The sequence below is a fragment of the Schistocerca cancellata genome, chromosome 4 (assembly GCF_023864275.1).
Source record: "Schistocerca cancellata isolate TAMUIC-IGC-003103 chromosome 4, iqSchCanc2.1, whole genome shotgun sequence".
Classification (NCBI taxonomy): Eukaryota; Metazoa; Arthropoda; class Insecta; order Orthoptera; family Acrididae; genus Schistocerca; species Schistocerca cancellata.
In genome coordinates this window covers 535567822-535589419 of record NC_064629.1, presented here as the reverse complement: position 1 = coordinate 535589419, position 21598 = coordinate 535567822, and the positions used below count along the sequence as shown (strand labels likewise).

Here is a 21598-nt window from a genome sequence, read left to right as displayed (position 1 = left end):
CTTGGATATGGATGTAATAATGTAATACGACACACTGTACTACATGCATGTGAACATCACATTTCCACTGCAAGCTAGAAACAGTCAAATGTTTCAAATGGCTCTGAGTACTATGGGACTTAACATCTGAGGTCATCAGTCCCCTAGAACTTAGAACTACTTAAACCTAACTAACCTAAGGACAACACACACATCCATGCCCGAGGAAGGATTCGAACCTGCGACCGTAGCGGTCGCGCAGTTTCTGACTGAAGCTCCTAGAACCGCTCGGCCTAGAAACAATCGAAAAGCAGTCACAAATAACAATGTTTTAATTGGTTCGCCGTGATGAGAAAAAGCATTTCAATTGTTGCATGCACATTATCAGCATTAAAGCATTAATAAACTAATTATACCACAGGCTACACAAATGAAGAAAATGGTCGGTATTATTACGAAAGTAGGTATATCCTAAAAGAGTGTTTTGATTAGATATATTTAATTTGTTGAAATGTACTGCTGACAAAGGCAGATCTACTTTCATGACAATGTTTTTCGAACTCCAACTCACAAGGCACACATGGCTAGCTTGTGTACTCCTGTCATGCACATTATCCTCCGCTGCTGACAACACATTGACCATTGTGTTGTGCGACAGATCAATTGTTTATTTTTCTCAATAACAACTATTTTATTCGCGATGACACACTGTCAGTTTGGCAAGCCGTAGGTGAGTAACCAGTATCTGGCATGTGCCTATCATTCCACCTGAAGGAAAGCTCGTCGTTATTTTACTACTGGTCAGATCAAGAAAAGGAATAACATCCTTTGGTAATTTTCCATTCCAGTCGCTCAGTGTTAAAAATACGATGGGTCACGGGGATTCCACCAAAATTCCATCAGAATTGGCAATCTATTTTTTGTGTGAGTTGTTAACCTTTTCTCATTCAAAGAAGCATCACCGTTTGTGAGTAACGGCCATATTTCTCTTGGCGACTGTCACAGTGTAATTTGCCAAACTCATCTCACAACAGCTGTTGAGACAGAATTCCGAAACGGAGTGGCTCATTAAGCAAGTAATTGGCAAACACAGAGCTCAATAGCTTACGAAAAACCTCCTAGTGTCGGTCTGCAGTAACATAAAAGAAGAAATTTCATGTTTATTTTCATACTGGGAAGCTCTTGTTTCTCTAGCTGTCGATAACTTTTAAAAAATTACAGTCACTGGAGTGAAAGAAATAAAAAGGGAAGTACAGATATATCGCCATAGATAAGAAAGTTCCGTGTGTTTAAGAATTGGCAAAACACTCTTCTCCTTGTGTGCTATCATTCGCCAAACTTTCGTTGCGATGTCTTTAGCGGTTTAGGAGATGTGAGAGATGTTGCGAGTATTTCATTCATTCTCGCGAGCGTGAGATCGGAAGTGAGCGCGCTACATGGGATCCATTTTGTCGAGATCTGAGGCAGATAGAGACCTCCTCCCAAGTCTAAACAAAAATTCAACATGTTAGGTAAATTTCATACGCAGCAACATATGGTGTAGTACGCACCAAACGCAAAATCATAGCGACCCCTAATTTTCGTTGCAAACTTTTTGAGTTTTGCGTAGTGTCTTACTAAAATGTGCACATCACAATAAGAATGGTCATTAGCGAGATGATGGGCACTTCACCACGAAGCTGGCATATAACGCTACAAGTATGGCAAAATCCAATAATTTCAGTGAATAGTTTCCGTAAAATCGTTTGAGCAAGATAACAGGTTGCGCGCGCTTAGGTTCTGTCAGCGCAGAGCGTCGCCAGTCGGCTCGTGCAGAGTATGGTCACAGAGTATCTTTGTCTGTGGTATGGTGTACGCGTCGCAATATGCGGTGCACCCGCGCGACTCGTGCGGCACGAGCGTGTCGCGCTGTAGTGTCGTTGTCACGTCACACGTGCTATACGCGTCTCAATTTGCGCCTAGCCTAATGGAGTCAAATGGAAATTGGGACTGTTCGAGTGAAGAGCTCGGAGGAGCGATTACGGACGCTTTATGTCGAGAGAGGGAAGAAGACAAACATGCCTATGGCAAGCGCTCGGCTTCCAGATATGTCTTCAACGCCTACCAGGCGACGACGGCACCGCCTGCTGAAAGAAATAATGCGGTTCCACAAAGAGCCATGCAGCTCACAGCTGACCGGACGCAGAGAGTGGTTTTTGCCCTGAAGTACGCAATAGGCTTCAGGTTCGACGGAAACTCTGAACAAGCTTTCTCGTTGCTATTTCACTGCACTGCATGGGGAAAGAGCGTTCTGCTACACACGCTGGCGAGGCGGCTTTCTTGGAATTCAAAAATCTTTATAATTCCGGCAGGAGGGTTGTGGAATTCCTCCGCCGACCACCGATGTTTAGTTTTGCTCTTTTTAGGGAAATTTGGAACGGAATGTCAGAACGCTGTGACTTTAGCAACGTGTATAAAGAGAAATAAATGCTCACTGGCTTATACTTCATGACGTCAGAGGGGCCGTAGGAGAGGGTCATCTGGCAAGTAAATAATGTAACAACATGAGCGATTGGACAGACATCTTATTCGTTGTGTAATACAGGCTCTCTGCACTGTGATCTACCCTGTGACTGGGAGAGGTGTGCTAGAAACTACAGAAAGTGGGGGAATGCGAAGCTTCGTAATTTCCTGTGCGAGAGTGGTGCCATTCTTTCATTTAGTTCCTTCCTTTTACACTCTTCAGCATTCACCTTATATTTTCTGAGTCAGGCGGACCTTTTTACGAGATTAACAGGCATCTCTATATCCGGCTGCCCTGGCAACCAACAGGAGGTACTTGGGGATGGTAATCAGCAAGTGCAGACCGGCCATCTCCCTTAGCACACAGTCAAAAACATTTTTTCTTTTTAACCTTCAGTTGTGACAGACTAAACTCTGTTCATAACTGCAAGATTTGACAGTCTGCTGGTTATGATTACGGAAAACAGAAAGGACTTAGAAAAATTTTCGTTTGCTGATCCATGTTAGGAGCCTCTGTGTCAACAAAGGATGATAAGACCGAGGCACCTTTTTTGAGTACTCTGCTTGACATGGCAACATCTTGCAGCTTGCCTTCAATTCTGCCATTCCCATGTCAACTGGCAACTTCGTCATTGGTGAAACAGGCTTTTCACAAAGTCCAGATATCCCCCAATGCAAAGTGATGGCCATGTTTGTGTGCGGAGAACCACAGTGAGTGGTACCTGCCAAGTGTTGTCCAGGAAATCAACACATTTCCTAAGTTCTGTGATGTGGGTAGGCTTACTGCTGTATGGATCTTGTCATTGACCATGGTCACCTTACTCAAAGGCAGTACTGACCACGTGATGGCTGCTGCATATTGTGGTGGCCTGGATTCCTTCTAATGCCAAAGCCTAAGTGGTGGACCTCAGCTGGGATGTCTTGCGAAACCTGGACATTGAAATAATAGAATGGCCGGCAGTGAGTTCTGACCTAAACCCCATTGTGCGTATGTTGGACATGCTTGACAGAAATGTTTGTGGTGGGATCTCACTGAAGAATGGGAATGGACACCACAGAGTAGACTTACGCAGAGCATGTCACATAAGTGTCAGGCAGTAATACACACTCATGGAGGCCATACATGTTACTGAAGCTCTGAAAGTTAAATGAAAAGCACCCAGAATGATGGGATGGATGATTGTTTCCTCTTTGTTTTTGACACCTGTCAAAAATATCAGTTCTTTTTATGCTAACAATTCAGGAAGTAATGATATTTTGTTTTGTATTTAATTTTTGAAAGATAAAGGTGTCATTTTCTAACGTACCCAGTTCTCAATTATTGCTCAGTGGAGTATTGCAGATGCCCAAATCATGTTCCCCTAATTCTTTTGAAAAGTGTATTTACATGCCAAATGGATGTCACAAATGCCTTTCTATGCCGGTACGGAGAACAAAATGTAGATGTCTCCAGAAGGATAGCTCAAGGTGTCACAGGTCAAAATAATCAAATCTTCAAATTTAAAAAGTCCTTGTATGTAATGAAACAGGCTCTTTATACATGGACTGCAACATTTGATAGTTTTGTCAAAAGTATTTGACTCACACAGTCAAACACTGACGATGTTTGTCTATGGGTAATTTGGAAGATAGTATAGTGTAGCCTCTGTTGTATGTAGATGATATAATTACAGCCACTAAGTCTGGAGAGATAAAAAAAATTCAAAGGACTTCAGAAAATCCATTGTTCATGTGAGATACAATAGAACTTAAGCTGTTTATTGGAATTCATTTCCAAAGGTCAGATGACTGAATTAATATGAGTCAACCTACATACTTTTAAAAACTACAGGAGTGTTTTGACATGAATGATTAGAACCCAATTAAGAATCTATGAAGACCAAACCCATAAAGGAAAGCAGACTGGAGCTGAATAATGATCAGGATTACGTTGGCGAATACAAATAATTTCATCAATTGATTTGCTGTTTGATGGCTGGTATGTTTACAAGACTGGTCTGGAGTGATGTAGTAAACAATTTCAGCATATACCAAAGAAAAACAATGGAGAGCCACTCGAAAGGGGACTTAAAAGAGTACTAAGATACATCAAAGGAATGTTGAATTTTCGTTCGCGTTATGGATGACGAGAAACAGAGTTGGCTCTCTGCCACACAAATACAGATTTTGGCAGTGAAGAAGATAGGAAGTCTACATCAGGATTCCTTTTCCCAGTGCATTCAAATATTGTTTGTTACATGAGAAAACATCAAAGTTGTGTCTCCTTATCTTCAACTGATGCTGAAAATGCAGCCTTGGCCACAGTAGTAGAGGAACTTCTGTGGCTAATTCAACATGGGGCTCATGATCAACTAGCCAGTGAAGATTCTTGAAGACAACCAGCCTTGTATTCTTACTACAGCTGACATATTTGTCTCGTGGCAGTCAGCAACTGTACTGATATTTAAGATAATTCTCATTTATTTTTCAGTCTCAGTGCCACATTTTTAATTAGATTATTTGTTTACAAAACAACCTTATCCCCTTCAAAGTACTCTCCATTCCAACTAATTCATTTGTCCCACCGGTGCTCCCACTGTTTGAAATAGCTGCTCCATTGTGTTCTCCTTGACTTCTTCAATGCTGTCATATCATTGTCCTTTATGTCCCATGCCCCTTTCCTTGTGCGGAAATTTAAAAAGTCGCACAGAGCCAGGTCAGGTGAGTAAGGTGTGTATGGCAGCTGAACCGTACCAATTTTAGCCAAAAAAACTGTCAAACAGAGATGGCTGTGTGTGCAGGTGCATTTTCGTAGTGGAAGAACCAGTCTCCTGTTTGACACAAATCAGGTCTTTTTTGATGAACTCTGCTGTGCAATCTTCTTAAAACTTCCAAATAAAAGGTTTGATTGATGGTCGGACCTGGGGGAATGAGCTCTGAATGAACTACACCCTTGGCATCAAAAAATCAAACCAGCATTGTTTTGATGTTTGACTTGACAACATTTTTTTGGATCAGGTGACAAATACGTCTTCCATTGGCTTGACTGTTGCTTTGTTTCTATGTCATAACCATACCACCATGACTCATCATCAGTAATGACCTTTGACACAAAATCTGGATCAGTTTCAAGCTGTTGTTTCAAAGCACAACATGTTTCAGCTCAACATGCCTTTTGATTGTCAGTCAGAACCCAAGAAACAAACTTGGCAGCAACACTTTTCATTTCCAAACCTTCTGATAAAATTTGCTAAACTGAGCTCCAAGGTAACCCACTAATATCTGACAATTGATGAATTGTCCTGTCGATGGTCTGTGAGCACAAGCTCTCAAGTTTTTTCAATATTTTCGTTGATTCAGGCAGTTGATGGACGTCCAGAACGAGGTTTGTCATCAACTGACATGTTGCCATTTTTAAATCAAGCAAACCAATCGTACACTCGAGTTTTTCCCATAGCGTCATCTTGGTAAACTGTTTTTACATTAAAACTGTTTCAGCAGCACTTTTACCGAGTAGAAAACAAAATTTCACAGCTTCACATTGTTCACTTAAACTTGACATCACAAAAAGACGAAACAAGAACAAAACAGCACTAGCAAAAATGATCGCCGCAGTTTAAAGGAACAAGGCAGGTGGTAATGAACAGGCAACGTCTTGTGCTGTACACGCCCTGCAGTAGAAATGCGTACTACACAAGCTTTTTTTTTTTTTAAATCTTATGGGACTTGACTGCTAAGGTCATCAGTCTCTAAGCTTACACACTATTTAACCTAAATTATCCTAAGGACAAACACACACACCCATGGCCGAGGGAGGACTCGAACCTTCGCCGGGACCAGCTGCACAGTCCATGACTGCAGCGCCTGAGACCGCTCGGCTAATCCTGTGCTGCTACACAAGCTCCGCCCAAGGCAATGTTATTCTGATTTTTTTTAGGTACACCCTCGTATTCAGTAGGCCCTACTCTGAATGTGGTTTTGAATACACATGACGAGTCATTGACGCAACTACTTAGATCTGAAGATGATCCTGAGTGATCAAAACATGTAATTTAAAATGTGCAGCTGGGACTGAACAATACATGAGAATTAGCTTAAATCTTGTATTCAATTGCTTGAAACATGGAGGCATCGAAGAGTGAAATACATTGATATTAGATACCATTTTGTCAGAGGTTATGTGAGCAAAGGAATAACTGATGTATGTCATATACATATAAAGGAACAACTGGCAGGCTTCTTTACTATACCAGTACCCAGCGAACGATTTAAAAAGTTGTGAGATCATTCAAATGTTGTCAGGATGGGTTGACAGTCATTTGAAATGAGGAGGAGCATCAAGGGTTGTAATTCAGATATATTAACTGAATTATTTTGGAGTCTGTTTATGACCAGTTTTCAGAATCTTTGACTGTCTCTGTCATCAGAGAACATGGCTATTTTCTGTGACACTGAATGCACAACTACATTGCATGCCTATACTTACAGTGAACTCATTTTACAAGCATGAATTGGAAGTTTACATTCTCTTGCATTGTTAACAGCCAACTGACAAAGTCTTCACTTATTTTAGACCTGCCTTTTTTATATTCTCAATTAAAGATGAGTGGAAACAGTCGAATCTATGAGTAGTTATCTATTTTCCTGTAGACAATTTTACAAAAATCAGTATTCATTGATGTAATGGGTCATTGTCTCTACACTTAAAATGTCAGGTAACTATAATTTGACTGACTTACATTTTTCTTTATTTATAACTTTTAGAAAACATTTTCACTAGTACAAAAACTGAATAACAAAAGTATCTCATTAAAAATACAGACAGGCTGAATTATTCAGATTATAGAAAGACAAACAGTATCAATATATTCTCAGCTTTCACAATGTGTTATGACACACAAACGTTGGTGGTACCTTAAAGATTCATAAAATATGTTGTATAAAATTGAGATAGTAATAAATAACAGCTAAAATAAAATTTGTACCATGAATGAGTATAAAAATTCCAAATTCTAGATTGCTATAAGTAAATACAGAATACATGTTTAACTGTGATCTGGCAGAGAGTACTTATGTTTTGAAAGGCAAATAGAGAGAAAACACTTTCAAAAAGTTACTTAAACTAATACAGTTATTTATAGTGCATTATGAAAAAGTCTAGAAAGAATAAATATCACAGTATAAGCAGATTTTAAATGAGATTGGAGTAAATTGATTGAAACAGGAAAGACAGTATCAATGTAAAGAAGTGTTAAGAACTGAAAGGAAGAATTTCTGTTACACACTCACAAATTATCACAACATTGTACATTAAATGTCACAAAATTATTTTGTATCTAATTACAGGAACATTATGTGTTTTATTAGATATTAAAGTTCTGTCAGTAACAAACACAACATAGACACAAAGCTGTCTTCTTGGAAGTTACCAAATTTAAATAAAGCCTAATAAAGCTACACATAGAGCATTATTTTATTATTAACACAGGGATAATGTCTGCCAGTGTAGCGTATTCTCTTTGGGTAATAGTTTTGACAACTGTGTAGTAATCAGTAACACAGTATCAAAAAGCAGTGAAATTCAGACTTATCACGTCTGATTCCATGGAAGTCATGTAGTTGCAGTCCTGTAGCAGTAATCATACCACCACTAATATGTAATACTGCTTAAATTCACTGATGACTTTTTGCTGAAAGCCTGAAATAAATATTTTTATTTCCTTAATTTTCAGTATATCAATTTTCAAATAAAATAAAACCACATAAATTAATTGCTTAAATCAGTGTCAAAACTAACAGAAAAGTGATATTACAGAAAGCAACACATAGGTAAGCCAAGCATCTTCACTTCCTGATAAAAATGGTAATCTGATTAACAACAATTAAATGAGGAGGAGAGGAAAGAATTTTGCAGTCTTCATTGGGGCACCAAAACCATAAATCAGATTTCTTAATGGAACTTTCTTTTCTGATACTGCTGTTATTATACCAGTTGTTTGAAGGCATTTGTAATAAATACAAGGGGAAAATAGTTGGATGATAAACTACACAAAGTATTCCTATAAAAGTATGTTTTATAATGCATCAACAATGAGGTACAGGTGTCATTCAAAATGTGGTACCATGTAACTCTTCTGCAACATATGTACTATGGGGACGTGAGGGTCAGTCAGAAAATAGTGCATCCTCCATCATTCTTTAATTTTTGCTTTACAAGAAAACTGTATGCCATATTTATAAGATAACAACTACAATATTCACAATTAATTAGTCACTTCTCAATATAACCACCACCTTTGTTCAATTTTTTTTCCAACTTGAAACAAGAACATGTACACCTTTCTAGTAAAAATTGTGTTCGTGTTTCCTCGGCCACTGGTGTACAAAATTTTTCAATGTCTCTGTATCTTCAAAATGATAACCTCCCCCCCCCCCCCCCCCCACCTCCCCAAATGAGCTTCATTGAGTGGACAGAATTGAAACACTGAAAGATATTGGATGCAGTTGTTTTCCTTGCCTCTTTATTCTGGTTGGTCAACATTTTCTGTAACCAGTGTGCAAAAAACTTGTAATAGCCTAGTTTTTCAACAATGGCACTAACTCTACCTTTACCAATAAGGTAACTGGTGACAATTCAATTTGTTGTTACCCAGCAGTAATCATAACTAATATGGTAAACATGCTGGGTGTTTTGTGAGATCATTGCAGTCACTGACCGTCCATTTAGCATTCGGGTTAGTGAAATGTATTTGCCTTTCAGCTTCTATGAAGCAACAAACTAATAATGCTATGAGACCTCCACACCCTTTCGTCAGCCTTTCATTAATGTGAATGGGCATTTGAACTTCTACAGTAAGGTATTTAATTACACAATGCTGTCTTATATGTATGTCAGTGTTGGCCATTTTCCTAAATTTACACAGTGCAGCCATCTGCTGATATAGGACATTGTTACTAGCATGGCCTGGAGAATGTTTTCCAAAGTGTGCCAAATTCATAGCTTCTGCATTACAAACTTAGTGAAGGACAAAAATAGGAAGCATTACAGCTACACCTATACTCCACAAACCACTGTGAAATGTTTTGCGGAGGGTACATCCCATTGTAATAGTTATTGGAGTTTTTCTTGTTCCATTCAGGTGTAGAGTGCAGGAATAATGATTGTTTAAATGCCTCTGTGCACATTCTAATTACTTTCTGACTGGCTCTCAGAGATCTGTTGTGAAGATGACTGCACCATCAGTTTGAAATAAATCTGTGATATGTAAAGAAAATGTGTGAAAGGAAATGACTAGTAGTGGTACATGGTACCCTCTGCCATAAATCACCATAAATCACTCCAAATGGGTAATCCTAGACACCTGATGCTAGTAGCTGATTCTAGTCACTAATCACCATACCTTTAGTCAAAGATATAGGGTCTTTCTGTATGCTCAATGTAGCTTGTGTTGGAGGAAAGGAAGATTAGGGTTTACTGCCCCACTGACAATGAGGTCATCAGGGATGAGTACTGGCTCAGATTTTTTCAAGGATGAAGAAGGAAAGAAGGAAATTGGTCGTGCCCTTTCAAAGGGACCATTCCAGCATTTGCCTCAAGGGAAATTACTAACATGCATTAGTGGACAGTGCAGGATGTATGTGCCAAGCAGTGCTTCCCTCTGGAGTTTGAAGCTCTGTGCTCCAAGGTCTCTCAATTTTGTCTGGGATGGTATGAACAGATAATACACAAGTTTTTGGTGAGTGGGTGCAGTTTTTCAAGCTGTGACAGAGCTTTTGTAATTGTCGACCAAATGTAGTATGATCAAAGTGTCTCATGACCATCTATCTCAAATAGCTACTAAAAATTCTTGCTCTGAAACAAAAGACTGAAATCACGTCAGTGCATTCAATAGAGGAAAGACCATGGCAGTTGTTTACCATGACATACTTCATCTGAAAGGCCAGTCATGTTTTTTAGTTTCACAGTAAACTGTGCAACATCTGATCCAAAGAATGTTGTTGTGTGCAAAACAGAGGCCAATACTAAGAGATTTATTTACTGAAATTAATTTGGTTATGCTTGTGTAATAAATTTAAAAAAAGAGAAATGTTGTTTGTTAAATACAGTTCTATTACTTAAAATACTACCAATGTATTTCTGTATGTGTGTTATTGTAAATAAAATGTAGTGCCTCTGTATTAAAGAAACCTGAAACAAAAACTTTTGTATTGGCACTTCAAACCAGTCGGTTTCTTGATATAGCACTTAGAATGTTCTTAATAAATTATTTGGTTTCTAATTTGTCTCATTATTTGAGATGAGGTAACAGTATAATTGTGATATCAGAATACCTTTTTGATTTTTTTTATGTAAATAAGTTATGTATGGTACAAAGAGAGAGATATATGGTTTTTTGCTTCTCCTGATACATGCAAGATTTAGAACTTGGGACGTTTTCAGTTTCCACTCTTCATATATTGTTAATGGTAATAGTCCTAACACAGTCCCTCAAGGTACACCAGATACTATATGCTGATGTCTCCCCTTTAAGAAAAATCTGTTGAGTTCTGGTTTCTGTAAGAACTTATTTTATTTACTGGACAATGGTATGGAAATGTATGAATCTACAGTCTTCCAGATTTGATGGAAATTAATAGCAAACTGAGTTTCATGAGACTAATGCTTCTACAATACCTATTGATTCCTATGGATTAGATTTTTTGTTTCCAGTAAGTCATACCATTATACCTGAACAAAAAATACGCTTCGTAACTGTACAACAAATTGATTACACTGAGCTATGTTTCTAATTCTGTGGATATTAATAAGTAAGTTATTTTTATGCAATGTGGTGTATGTAACAGAAACTTTGTTTTGATCTTATTTACAAAAATTTTGGAAGACATAATTTAGTATTTCAGGCTTCATTTTATGATATCCCAGTACAGTGCATTTATGATGTTGAACATCTCAATAGATAATATCTGTTGATTAATCTTTCATGCATCTAAAACTATTTAGGGTTATTATTAATCCTACTGGAAAGATCTTGCTATGCATTCTATTGAGATTCAAACTTTACCATCATGTAATATCTTTGGTGTCCATAGATGTCACCATATGCATGACTGTCAAGTCAATTGTTAGTAGTTCTGAATTATTTTCCATATAGTCAGCTATAAATAAAGTTGCTTTGTAATTACATGTTGTACCTGCACTGTCAAACCACATCCAGACAGGTAAAGGGACCAATTTATGTGATTGGCAAAAGTGACATTTTTTTATTAGACAAAAAATTTAATTTGTAAGCTTAAAAGTGTGGAAATTAATGCTGAAAAATACTTTGTACATGCCAGAACTTGGGACTAACCTCATTTCACTGGCAAAGGTTGCAGACAACAACCACCAGTGTCATCTGAGAGAACTCATACAGTTATGCATGACACAAATGTAAAATCAAACTGACTTCAAATAGAGTTGGTAACTTGTTTTATTTACAAGAAAATGAGCCAAAGGTATAGGTCTTTGCTTAGCCAAGCATTACAAAATGTGATATGCAAACCTGGCATGCTTAATTATGCTACTTGAACCCATGACATATAATCAAAATGCCACAAAATGAGTAAGTGGCAGGTTTGAGATTCAATCATGTCAATGTCACTAGATGTGTTATGTATCTTATGGGGGAACATCACATCCACTCCCCTCACTAATTGAGAACTCAAACAAATTAGACTTTTAATAAAATTAAACCCTTTCAGTCAGCCAAAAGTAAGGAGTATTGCAACGAAAGAATGGATACCATTCCTACCCACTACAGGAGGAATACAGTGACATAGTTACATACACATTGCATCAGTATGGTGTTGTCAATGAAAGAACATTCATTGGATGAAGTAATTCATTGCATGTGTTTTGAGTCACAACTACCACCATCATTCTGGTCTGATATATCTCATCTTCATACATCTGGTCAAATGGTTCTCATCCTGGCTAAATCACCAACCAAGGGAAAGTTCAATCCTAACGGCAAAGAAGGGATTTTTGTAAGCTATTTTGACTTTTCAGAAGTCTGTCATCTGAGAGTAACAAGAGATCCCAAGATTCACATGTCAAGAGATGTGAACTTCCTTGATTATGACAGTTTTAAGCCCAAACAAACTTACATGGGCTTATGTGAAGATGAACCAGATCATCACCAAAGAGGAAGCAACTGTAGATTTCAACAATAATATAAACATTGAATCAGAGCCATCATCAGACAATGAAACATCCCATGTATTTGAAGAAGACTATCTTCCAACCACTACAGGCCAAGAATTTAGTTCTGACAGTGACTTATCATATGATGAAGATAGTAATTCTTCAAGCTTCACACGCACTTGACAGTCTGTGCTAGGTGTTGATTCGTCAAATATTTCAATTCATGATATTAATTTTACTGCAACTGCAACTGTCAAGATCACCAAGAGTGGTCTGAGGCTGTGTGTAATGAAATAAGGTCACTGCTGGGAAATGATACATAGGACATTGTAGATAGGCCAACAAAAGAAAGAAAAATTGACTGTAGGACTGTTTTCAGAAATAAATACATAAGTGATGGACCCTTACTGAGGAGTAAAGCAAGAATAACTGCATGAGAATTCAACCAGTGGTCTAGAGTTAAAAACTTGGTTTCAGATAAAGCACAGCTTCAACAGAGTTTGAAAGGCTTTTTGACAGGCAACTCCTTCTACTCTATAGATTAATATCTTAACAGGGCTGTTACACCAGCTTAAGTAAAAAGTCTGTTAGATTTCAGATTTAACAATACTTGGTCACAACCCTCATGACTAGGTATTTTGTGTATGATAAATTTCTTAAAAGTGTGTCCACCTGCTTAGCTGAGTGGTAACGTGCTTGTCTCCCATTCAGTGGGCCTGGGTCACAACAGTCAACATTAGGTATTTTGTGTATGATAAAATTATTGAAGGTGCATAATTATGTTTCATTCTGGCAGTGTTAATCCTGTAAATATTGGCTGTTTTAGTTTACTATAATGTATTCACTTGACAGTCCCCTGACAAATTATTGAGGAAGGGAGTAGTATATTCAAATGCTCTATGTCTTTTATTTTATACTTTCTGACATGTTTCACACCCACGAGAATCATCTCATTTTTGGGTCTATGGAATGAAATCTGAATTTAATGTAATCCAAGACATGTTGAAAATGTATGGCTGTGCAAATGATAGTGGATATGAGGCTGCCTAACTGTGCATCACCCCCCCCCCCCCCTTCCAAATCTATCCTGCAGACAGCAATCATTGTAATGACATTTACAGCAGTGGATTGTTTCATCTATGAAATAGGCTCAGTATTGTTCATCTATGTGGATGGTGATCAATTCCACCACCCACAAACAATTACCAAAAGCCTCAGTTACAACAAGTAGACAATAAATGAGTCATTAAATGCATATAATTCATGTTCCTACTTGCCATATTTTACATGACTTTACCTTGTATCCACGCCATCTGTAAATGTACAGGGCCTTAGGGAATTGGATTTTCACTACTTACTGAATTCTGCTGGTGATTCCTTCACATAGCAGTTATCTATTTACATTTGTGTCATCTGTTTCCTTCACTGATGAAGCAACAGTTGGACATGTCAGCACCATAAACTTACTTGAGTTAAGCATGACAGAAGGTGATAATCTACAATCCTAATTTGATCTCCCTGTGTGACTAGCACTATGGTACCTCCTTAAAATCATTGCAGAATGACAAAACGGCTAATATTGAAATAAGTGATATGGGATACGAGGCAAATGAAATCACTCAATAGAAGAAAGGCCACTGGATCTGATGAGATGCCAATACAAGTCTACATATAATATGAAAAGAACTTTCACCTCTTGTAGCAGCAGTGTACCATAGTTCTCTGGAGGAGCAAAGTGTTCCTGATGATTGAAAAAGAAAGTGCAATTCATTTCTGTTTCAAGGAGAGTCATCCAACAGATGCACAAAACTGTAGGCCTATATATCTGATGTCATTCTGCTGTAGAATTCTGAAACATGTTTTATGCTCAGCTACTATGACATTTCTGGAGACCAAAAATCTCCTCTGGAGGAATTAACATGGGTTCTGGAAACAATGATCATATGAAATCCAGCTCACTCTGCTCATCCACAACACCCAGAAATCAGTACATACTGTTGTTCAGGTAGATGCAGTGTCCCTTGACTTCCATAAGGCATTCAATACGGGTACAGTTCTGTACTACCACAAATGAAGAAAATATGACCATATGGAATATCAGACTGTGTGATTGATTTGAAAGTTTCTAACAAATAGTACACAGCATGTCATTCTCAACAGGCAGGAGTCTTCAGATGTAAAAGTGACTTTGGACATACCACAAGACAGTGTTATAGGTGCATTACTTTTAACAATATATATAAATTACATAGCAGAGAATGTCAGAAGTTCGAGAGGCTTTCCATGAATGATGTTGATGCATACATAGAAGTTGCAATGCTGGAAAATTTTAGCAAAATTCAAAAAGGCCTGTGGAGGATCAACACTTGGTGCAAATAGTAGCGATTGACTCTCAACATAATCACATATTAAATAAAAAGTTGTCCTTTCAGGTTGTTAAAATCTTTTACTGAAAGGTCATAACTGGTGTCACATTCTTAAAATGCATCATCAGGTGATATTAGCTTTTAAATCATTCTAGTATAAAGGAAATCCAGTTATAGCCAAGTTCCATCATTCACTGCCAAAGCACTAAAAATAAGTAACTTGCTATGAAGCAATGCTCCAAGTTAAATAGTTGGGTCCAAAAAGCAACCTTATGCCGTGCTGCCTCCCTGAGCAGTCTATGGATATGGTTCTTTCTTTGGTCCAACCATTGTAAGTTGGACCACCACTTTACAATGAGTTACTTAAACTGAGAATATGTTCAAGAATTCTAGAGAAAACAGAAGTTAGGAATATTGGTTTGTAATTTTGCAGTCCATTCTCTTGCCCTTCTTCTATACTGCAGATACCTGTGCCTTTTCCAGCCACTTGGAGCTTTGCGATTGGTGAGAGATTCATGATAAATGCAGGCTAGGTAAGGGGCCAATGCTGTAGAGTACTCTTTGTGAAACCAAACTGGGATTCCATCTGGACCTGGTGATTCATTTGCTTTCAAATCTTGTAGTTGCTACAATGACATCATGACCACTAATTCCCTTTCCTATACTGACATTGTCAATAAGGTCCAGCCTATTTGTAACTACAAGGTCTAATATATTTCCATTGCATGTGGGCTGCTGAGTTAGCTGCTGAAGACAGTTTTCAGGAAATGTGTTCAAAAGTATTTCACATGACTGTCTGTCTGTACCCCCTACAATGAATACATAGATATCTCAGTCTAAACTCGGTAGATTAAAGTCATCTCCAGCTAATATTGCATGATCTGGGTATTTACTCACTACTGACCATAGACTTTCTTTGAATGACTCTAGAACTGTCATAGCAGAATTGGGTGGCCAGTAAATACATCCAACAATTAACTCGTTTTCACCTACACCTGTTATATGTGACCAGAGAACATCTCTGTAACACTCAAATTTGAGCTCAATAGAGACAATATTTTTGTCAACTGCAACAAACACTCCCCCTCCTATGGTCTCTAATCTGTCTTCCCAATATACACTCCATGACTTGCAAAATATCTCAGAGCTTTCCACCTCAGGTTTCACCCCCAAGAATAATTTGAGTGTGTGTACTTTCCTAAAGGGCAGTATATTTGGAAACTTTACTATGAATACTTCAACAGTTTACTAATAGTATTTTGACAGTCAAAGTATTTTTATTCTGAATGCCGTCTAACTTCCCTTGCTGCGTATCGACTGGCTTGCATCCAATTAACTTGTGTAAATAGTGAATTTGCAGCATAAACCCTTAAATATTCTTGTGACTCAGAACAGGTATTTATTTTATTGTGAACTTACTGACCTCTGTTTTACATTGAAGAATATTTGTGCAAGAGTAATAAATTAACTGTCACTATAGAAGAGTGAGTCATAAAATTTGTCTACCAGTCCAATGTGTCATGGGTTTCATGGATGATGTAGCTGCAACAAATTTCAGTTTGGATGTATTCTGCTTTTTGGAACACATTTTATTGAAGATGATGGACTAGACATTGGCCTGTCAGGTGTCTTGACTTTAATCTACTGGACTTAAGATTGAAGGCACATATGGAAAGAGTGGAATGTGTGCTACACTAGTTAGCAGCAGTAATATGGAACAGCATTTAATCAAAATGATTCTGGTATAATCCCTTAGAGTGGCTTTGCTAGTCCATACTGAGGTGTTGCCACACATGCATGCCATTACAGACACTGTCAGCAACTGATGTTATGTCACTACTCTATATCTTGTAATGCTATAGCATATAACTTAATAACACTGCTTTCCAAAACATTTGCTTATAAGGACATGTTGTCTTTCTTTGCTTAAACCCTTGACATTCGTTACAATAGTTTAGAAACATCCTGCATTTTGCATCGTACCTAAAGTGTACTTCATTATTGTCAACAACTTCATCAAATATCTTCTTATTCTAACAATTTGTGAAACATCATGGTTATGATATATGAAGGTTTGTGTGACACATGTTCATGAACTTCCAAGTTATAAATAGATAACATTAGATAAAAATTTCATAATTTTGCAATTAATGAACTATACAACACCTGCTCAGCTGCAGTCTGTAGCTGTTCTGCCATATTCTTGCCAGTTTCTTGGACCAGTTTGTGCAGGAAGCCACTTTTGTTTTGCAGCAGAATGTGGGGGTGGTCAAATTCCTGCAAATACATTTTAGAAATTGTAAGTTGCATTTTAACAGCCATGGTAAATCAGAACAATAAAGATAATAACCTTGCAAAAATGTCAACAGTTTCACATTTTTTTCACCCACTGATATCAAGCTGTTTTATGGACAAGTTAACAGAAATTCACAAAGTATAATAATATACGATTTTTTTTGTACAAGAGAGTATTCTGGTTTCATGAGAATAAATGAATTAATTATTAACAAAACTGTGGATATAAGGAAGATTTCAAACAAATGATTCCAATACGGTGTCCAGATTCATCTTCTACTCTAAACATTTTGTCTTATCCTTTGTCAACTTTTGACTCAAAAATGCAGCTTTTTATGAGTGTGTGGTGTGCTTTAGAAGAAATTTCCATCAAAAAATATTTGAACCATCAGATACTCTGTTTAGGAGTGCCATACCAACTGATTTGGCCCACCACAGTTTCTCTTCAACAAATGAAGAGAGAATATCCAGATAATATGATATCTTTCAAAACTGAGATACTACCATAATGTTCTTTTAAGTAATTTTCACTTGATAATGCAGTCTAAATTGATGAAAATACTCTTCATTCACTCATATGCAGCTATCCAAATTTTATATACAAATTTGTTTTTTATGTATTCTTCATTGGTGTGTTTGTCTTCTGTTAATTTGTTTTTAGGGCTATTCCTACTAAAATATTTGCTAGATCAAACAAAACTTAGAAGTATACAACATTCAGGGTGTGTCAAACAATAAGGGTCTCTTTTAAGTATAGTATTATTCATTGGTGCCTGCAAGAAACATTTAATTGTTTGTCTGAAAACAAATGTTTCCTATCTGTTGTAAGCTCATTAATAGCAATTTACATGATATTTTGTCCATAATGCCTGGCAGAAAAAATCCTATGCTATATTGATATTTATTCATTATTTCATCCTTTGAAGATTAATGTATGAAACACTGACATGCTGTTTCATCAATCCTTTGCTATTCACGAGATGTATAACTTATTCTGTAAGTAATGTCACTTCTGTGACATTATTCACAGCATATGCTGAAGACTTCTGTCAAGATAACTATCATTACATTCAGGAAGAGTTGCAGGAAGGTGGTGACTGTTGTAGTGTGTAGAAGATGAGCTAAAATATACTCAATGATTTGAACTGAAAATGGCAACACGTTGATCTTACAGATGCTCCCATGTTAGTATAATGCAGTATGATGACTGGTCTGGGGACAGGTGTTAACTCAGTTTTAGAAGGTATGCTATCCTTATGTCATGGTCCCACAATCTCCTTAAATTATTCAGTAATTCCTGGTGTGCTTTTTTGTTAGCCATTGTCTTCAAAATGATTCATGTAAGTCATTCATAGCACCATGATTTTCTAGAAGATAAGTATGTGTCTTTGTCTTGGTTCATCTGCTTGGCACATAGAAACAGTGAATTGGATAAAACTTTCTTAAGCATCATACAGAAAGGTGTGCACTATGCAGCAATTTCAGTTTCAATAGACTTCCAATAGAACTGAGAAAAAATCCAGGTTGGGAGGTTTCTTTGCAGCACACACCTTCTGTTATGTACAAGAATACTGCACACTAGTTGAGAACTTTTCTCTGTGATGTATGATTTATTCATATACCCTCTCACATTTTTCCATGGCTTATTATTTCCTTAATTCTCTTGTTAACAAATCTTCTAATTAGCATTTTGTAAAGAACTGACTGACTCATACCACAATCAAATAGCTTTGTACTGCATTGTCCCATAGACCATGATAGACAAATATATAAAATTAAATGTGGTATATTACTGTTGTTTGTTTTTTCAACATTTATTTACTAAATGTCTCAGCCGACAAAATTAAGAGTTTATCAGTAGATGCTGTTTTATAGGGCATTCAGTATTTGGGTTGTTGAAGGGTTCCTGCAAGATTTAATCCTGATGTGCATACACACATGTAGATGAACAGTTAAGCACATAAGGTGTGCTTGTAAAAATAGATAATACATAAACTGCATTTAACATGCTTCTCATTTATGTTATCTCCCGGTCACATATCATTTCATTTTACTGATTGTATTTGAAATTCTACTTTTTGTTATATTTATGTTGATACTTCATTCCTCAAACACAAAAATGTTTAATGGATATAGTGTTCTTTTCATTTTAGCCACTCAATGTTATCCATTCACTTTTCATGCTCACATACTAACTGTATAATTTATCAATACATATTTTCATCTTTCCTTATGCTTTGTCCTATCAAAAAGGTTTAACCTTCTTCACATATAAGTAATTCTGAATGCAATTCAATGTATTTTGAAAGAACTCATGTTTCTTTTCTGGTACTCAGTTCAATTATTCAACCACTAATGGCCCCAAGATTCTCCTAAAAAATTAACAGATTTGTAAGGAAAATGTCAAGAATGACATGATTACAGTTGAAAATTTTAAAACTGACTTGTTAAAGGATAAGCACTACATAAATATCTGAACAGGTGTTAGTACAATAAAACACAAGAAAACTATATCAGAATTTGTTCAAACTGATAGTATCTGTGTTAGTGGAATGCAACCATAACATTTATTGAGGTGAATCACAGGTTCTGAAACCAAAACATGCTAATCACATTTGAGCACTGAGAGACTTACACTGAAAAAGTTGTTAAGAAAAGTTATGAAAGCACTAATCACAAAGATATTTACAGTTCACAAATGAGAAAAAGAACTGTGAACAAGCAGGTCTATTCATAATTAGTGGTTGACTTTTTTTTTTAGGTCAGACTAAAGCTGTTTGTGGTTGTGACAGTCTGCATAAAGGAAATGAGGAAGAACATAAGAAACTGAAAGAAGTTTAAAAAATGTGCCAAGGGTGAATTATAAACTACTAAACCGCATTTCTCAAAAAGCCTACCCTCATTATGTCAACATAGAAAAGCACAGAACTAGATGGGCAAATTCACATAATATAAATATAGTACTTGTTGCATGAAACTGTATGAGAGCAAATAACAATGGTGGGGAGACATATGATATAACTGAAATATATGTAAGTAAGAAATTAGACTGATGAAATATGATATTAATTAAGGACTTGTACTAGAAGTTGTTTGTTTCACTTATTTATCAATAACACAAAAATTAAGGAAAATGAAAGCCAAATTCCATATGAAAATTTAAATAAATTGTAAATGCCTGTGAAAAAATGCAAGTATCTCACTCAGTAAGAAACTAAAGAGATCTGCAACATATGAGGGGTCAGGGGGAAAACCAGGTAAGTGTAAGTATTTTTTTTTTAACTTCAAAACTGAGTTTTTGCTACAGGTTGATTCAGACTGATCATATGTATCTGTTGAGAGGCTAAAACTGAAAAAAGAACAAATGAGTCCAGATATATTAGCATTCTAAGTTTTGCCGTAAGGGGAAAGAACAAGGTAAGTCAGTTTTTTCAGGGGAAAGAAGCGAGCGGCTCAGTGGTGACTCATCTGGCTATGAGAGGGCAGAGAAACAGAATTCTGATGAAATCTCTCCCCTCAATAAACTGGAGGTAAAGAAAGGCAAAAGAAGGTGGATACCTGCATAAACTTTGCAAAGAAATGTATCTGTGCCAAATATAGTAACCACTGATGTTTACTCTAAGTGATGACAGTTCTTGCTTGACGCATTTTTTGTTTTGTTTTGTTTTGTTTTGTTTTGTGTGTGTGTGTGTGTGTTTATCCTGAATGCATTGCAGAAAATGGTGCAAATGATGTGAGGTCATTCCTTTCTCACTTCACTACTCATGCCCTTCATGAGGACCTGGAATAGCTTTGTATAAATTGCGCTTCTGCTAGTGGTCAAAATAAAAATTAAATTTTGCAGTCTTCAGCTTCATTCATTATGTAACTCTCAGTCAAATTAACAGCCTGAAGAAGATCAAAATTACATTCCCTTGTGTAGCCATTCATACTTGGAGTGTGATAAAAAATGTTGGATTATGGAACTCAAGAGAAATGATGGAAACAGCTATAGCATTTAAGAAATGATTGAACCATCCAGATGTATGCCATCTCCTTTCACTGTGGCAAGTGTTAATCAACAAATGGTGTTAGAATGGAAAATGCTGTTGCAGTCAAAGTACACTGCAAAATGCCTTTTGTAAACACAGTCTATTAAGATAATATCACCTGAACGCAGCCATTGCTGTATGGTGAAATTTCAAATGACTTTTCACAAAAGAATGCAAACTGGCATCATAAGAACACCTGACAAATTCAACCAATGGTTGCACTGTTTGAACTGCCTGGAAAACAGCATGGCAAAGGCCAAGTC

At 36.9% G+C, this 21598-nt stretch overlaps 1 protein-coding gene across 3 annotated transcripts in view; it reads right to left on the bottom strand.

Annotated features, from left to right (window-relative positions):
• Nucleotides 1-7182: 7182 nt before the first annotated feature.
• LOC126183603 (ATP-binding cassette sub-family C member 4-like) overlaps nucleotides 7183-21598 on the bottom strand; it is a 267542-nt gene continuing 253126 nt past the window's right edge. For 2 of the 3 annotated variants that reach the window (XM_049925712.1, XM_049925713.1), the window contains exons 24-25: nucleotides 17176-17286; nucleotides 7183-8158 (exon numbers count right to left, since the gene is read on the bottom strand). In XM_049925712.1, the coding sequence (XP_049781669.1) occupies nucleotides 8111-8158; nucleotides 17176-17286 (159 nt within the window). In that variant the 3' untranslated portion in view covers nucleotides 7183-8110. The remainder of the gene's footprint in view (nucleotides 8159-17175; nucleotides 17287-21598) is intronic. The other variant, XM_049925714.1, reaches the window with a different exon arrangement.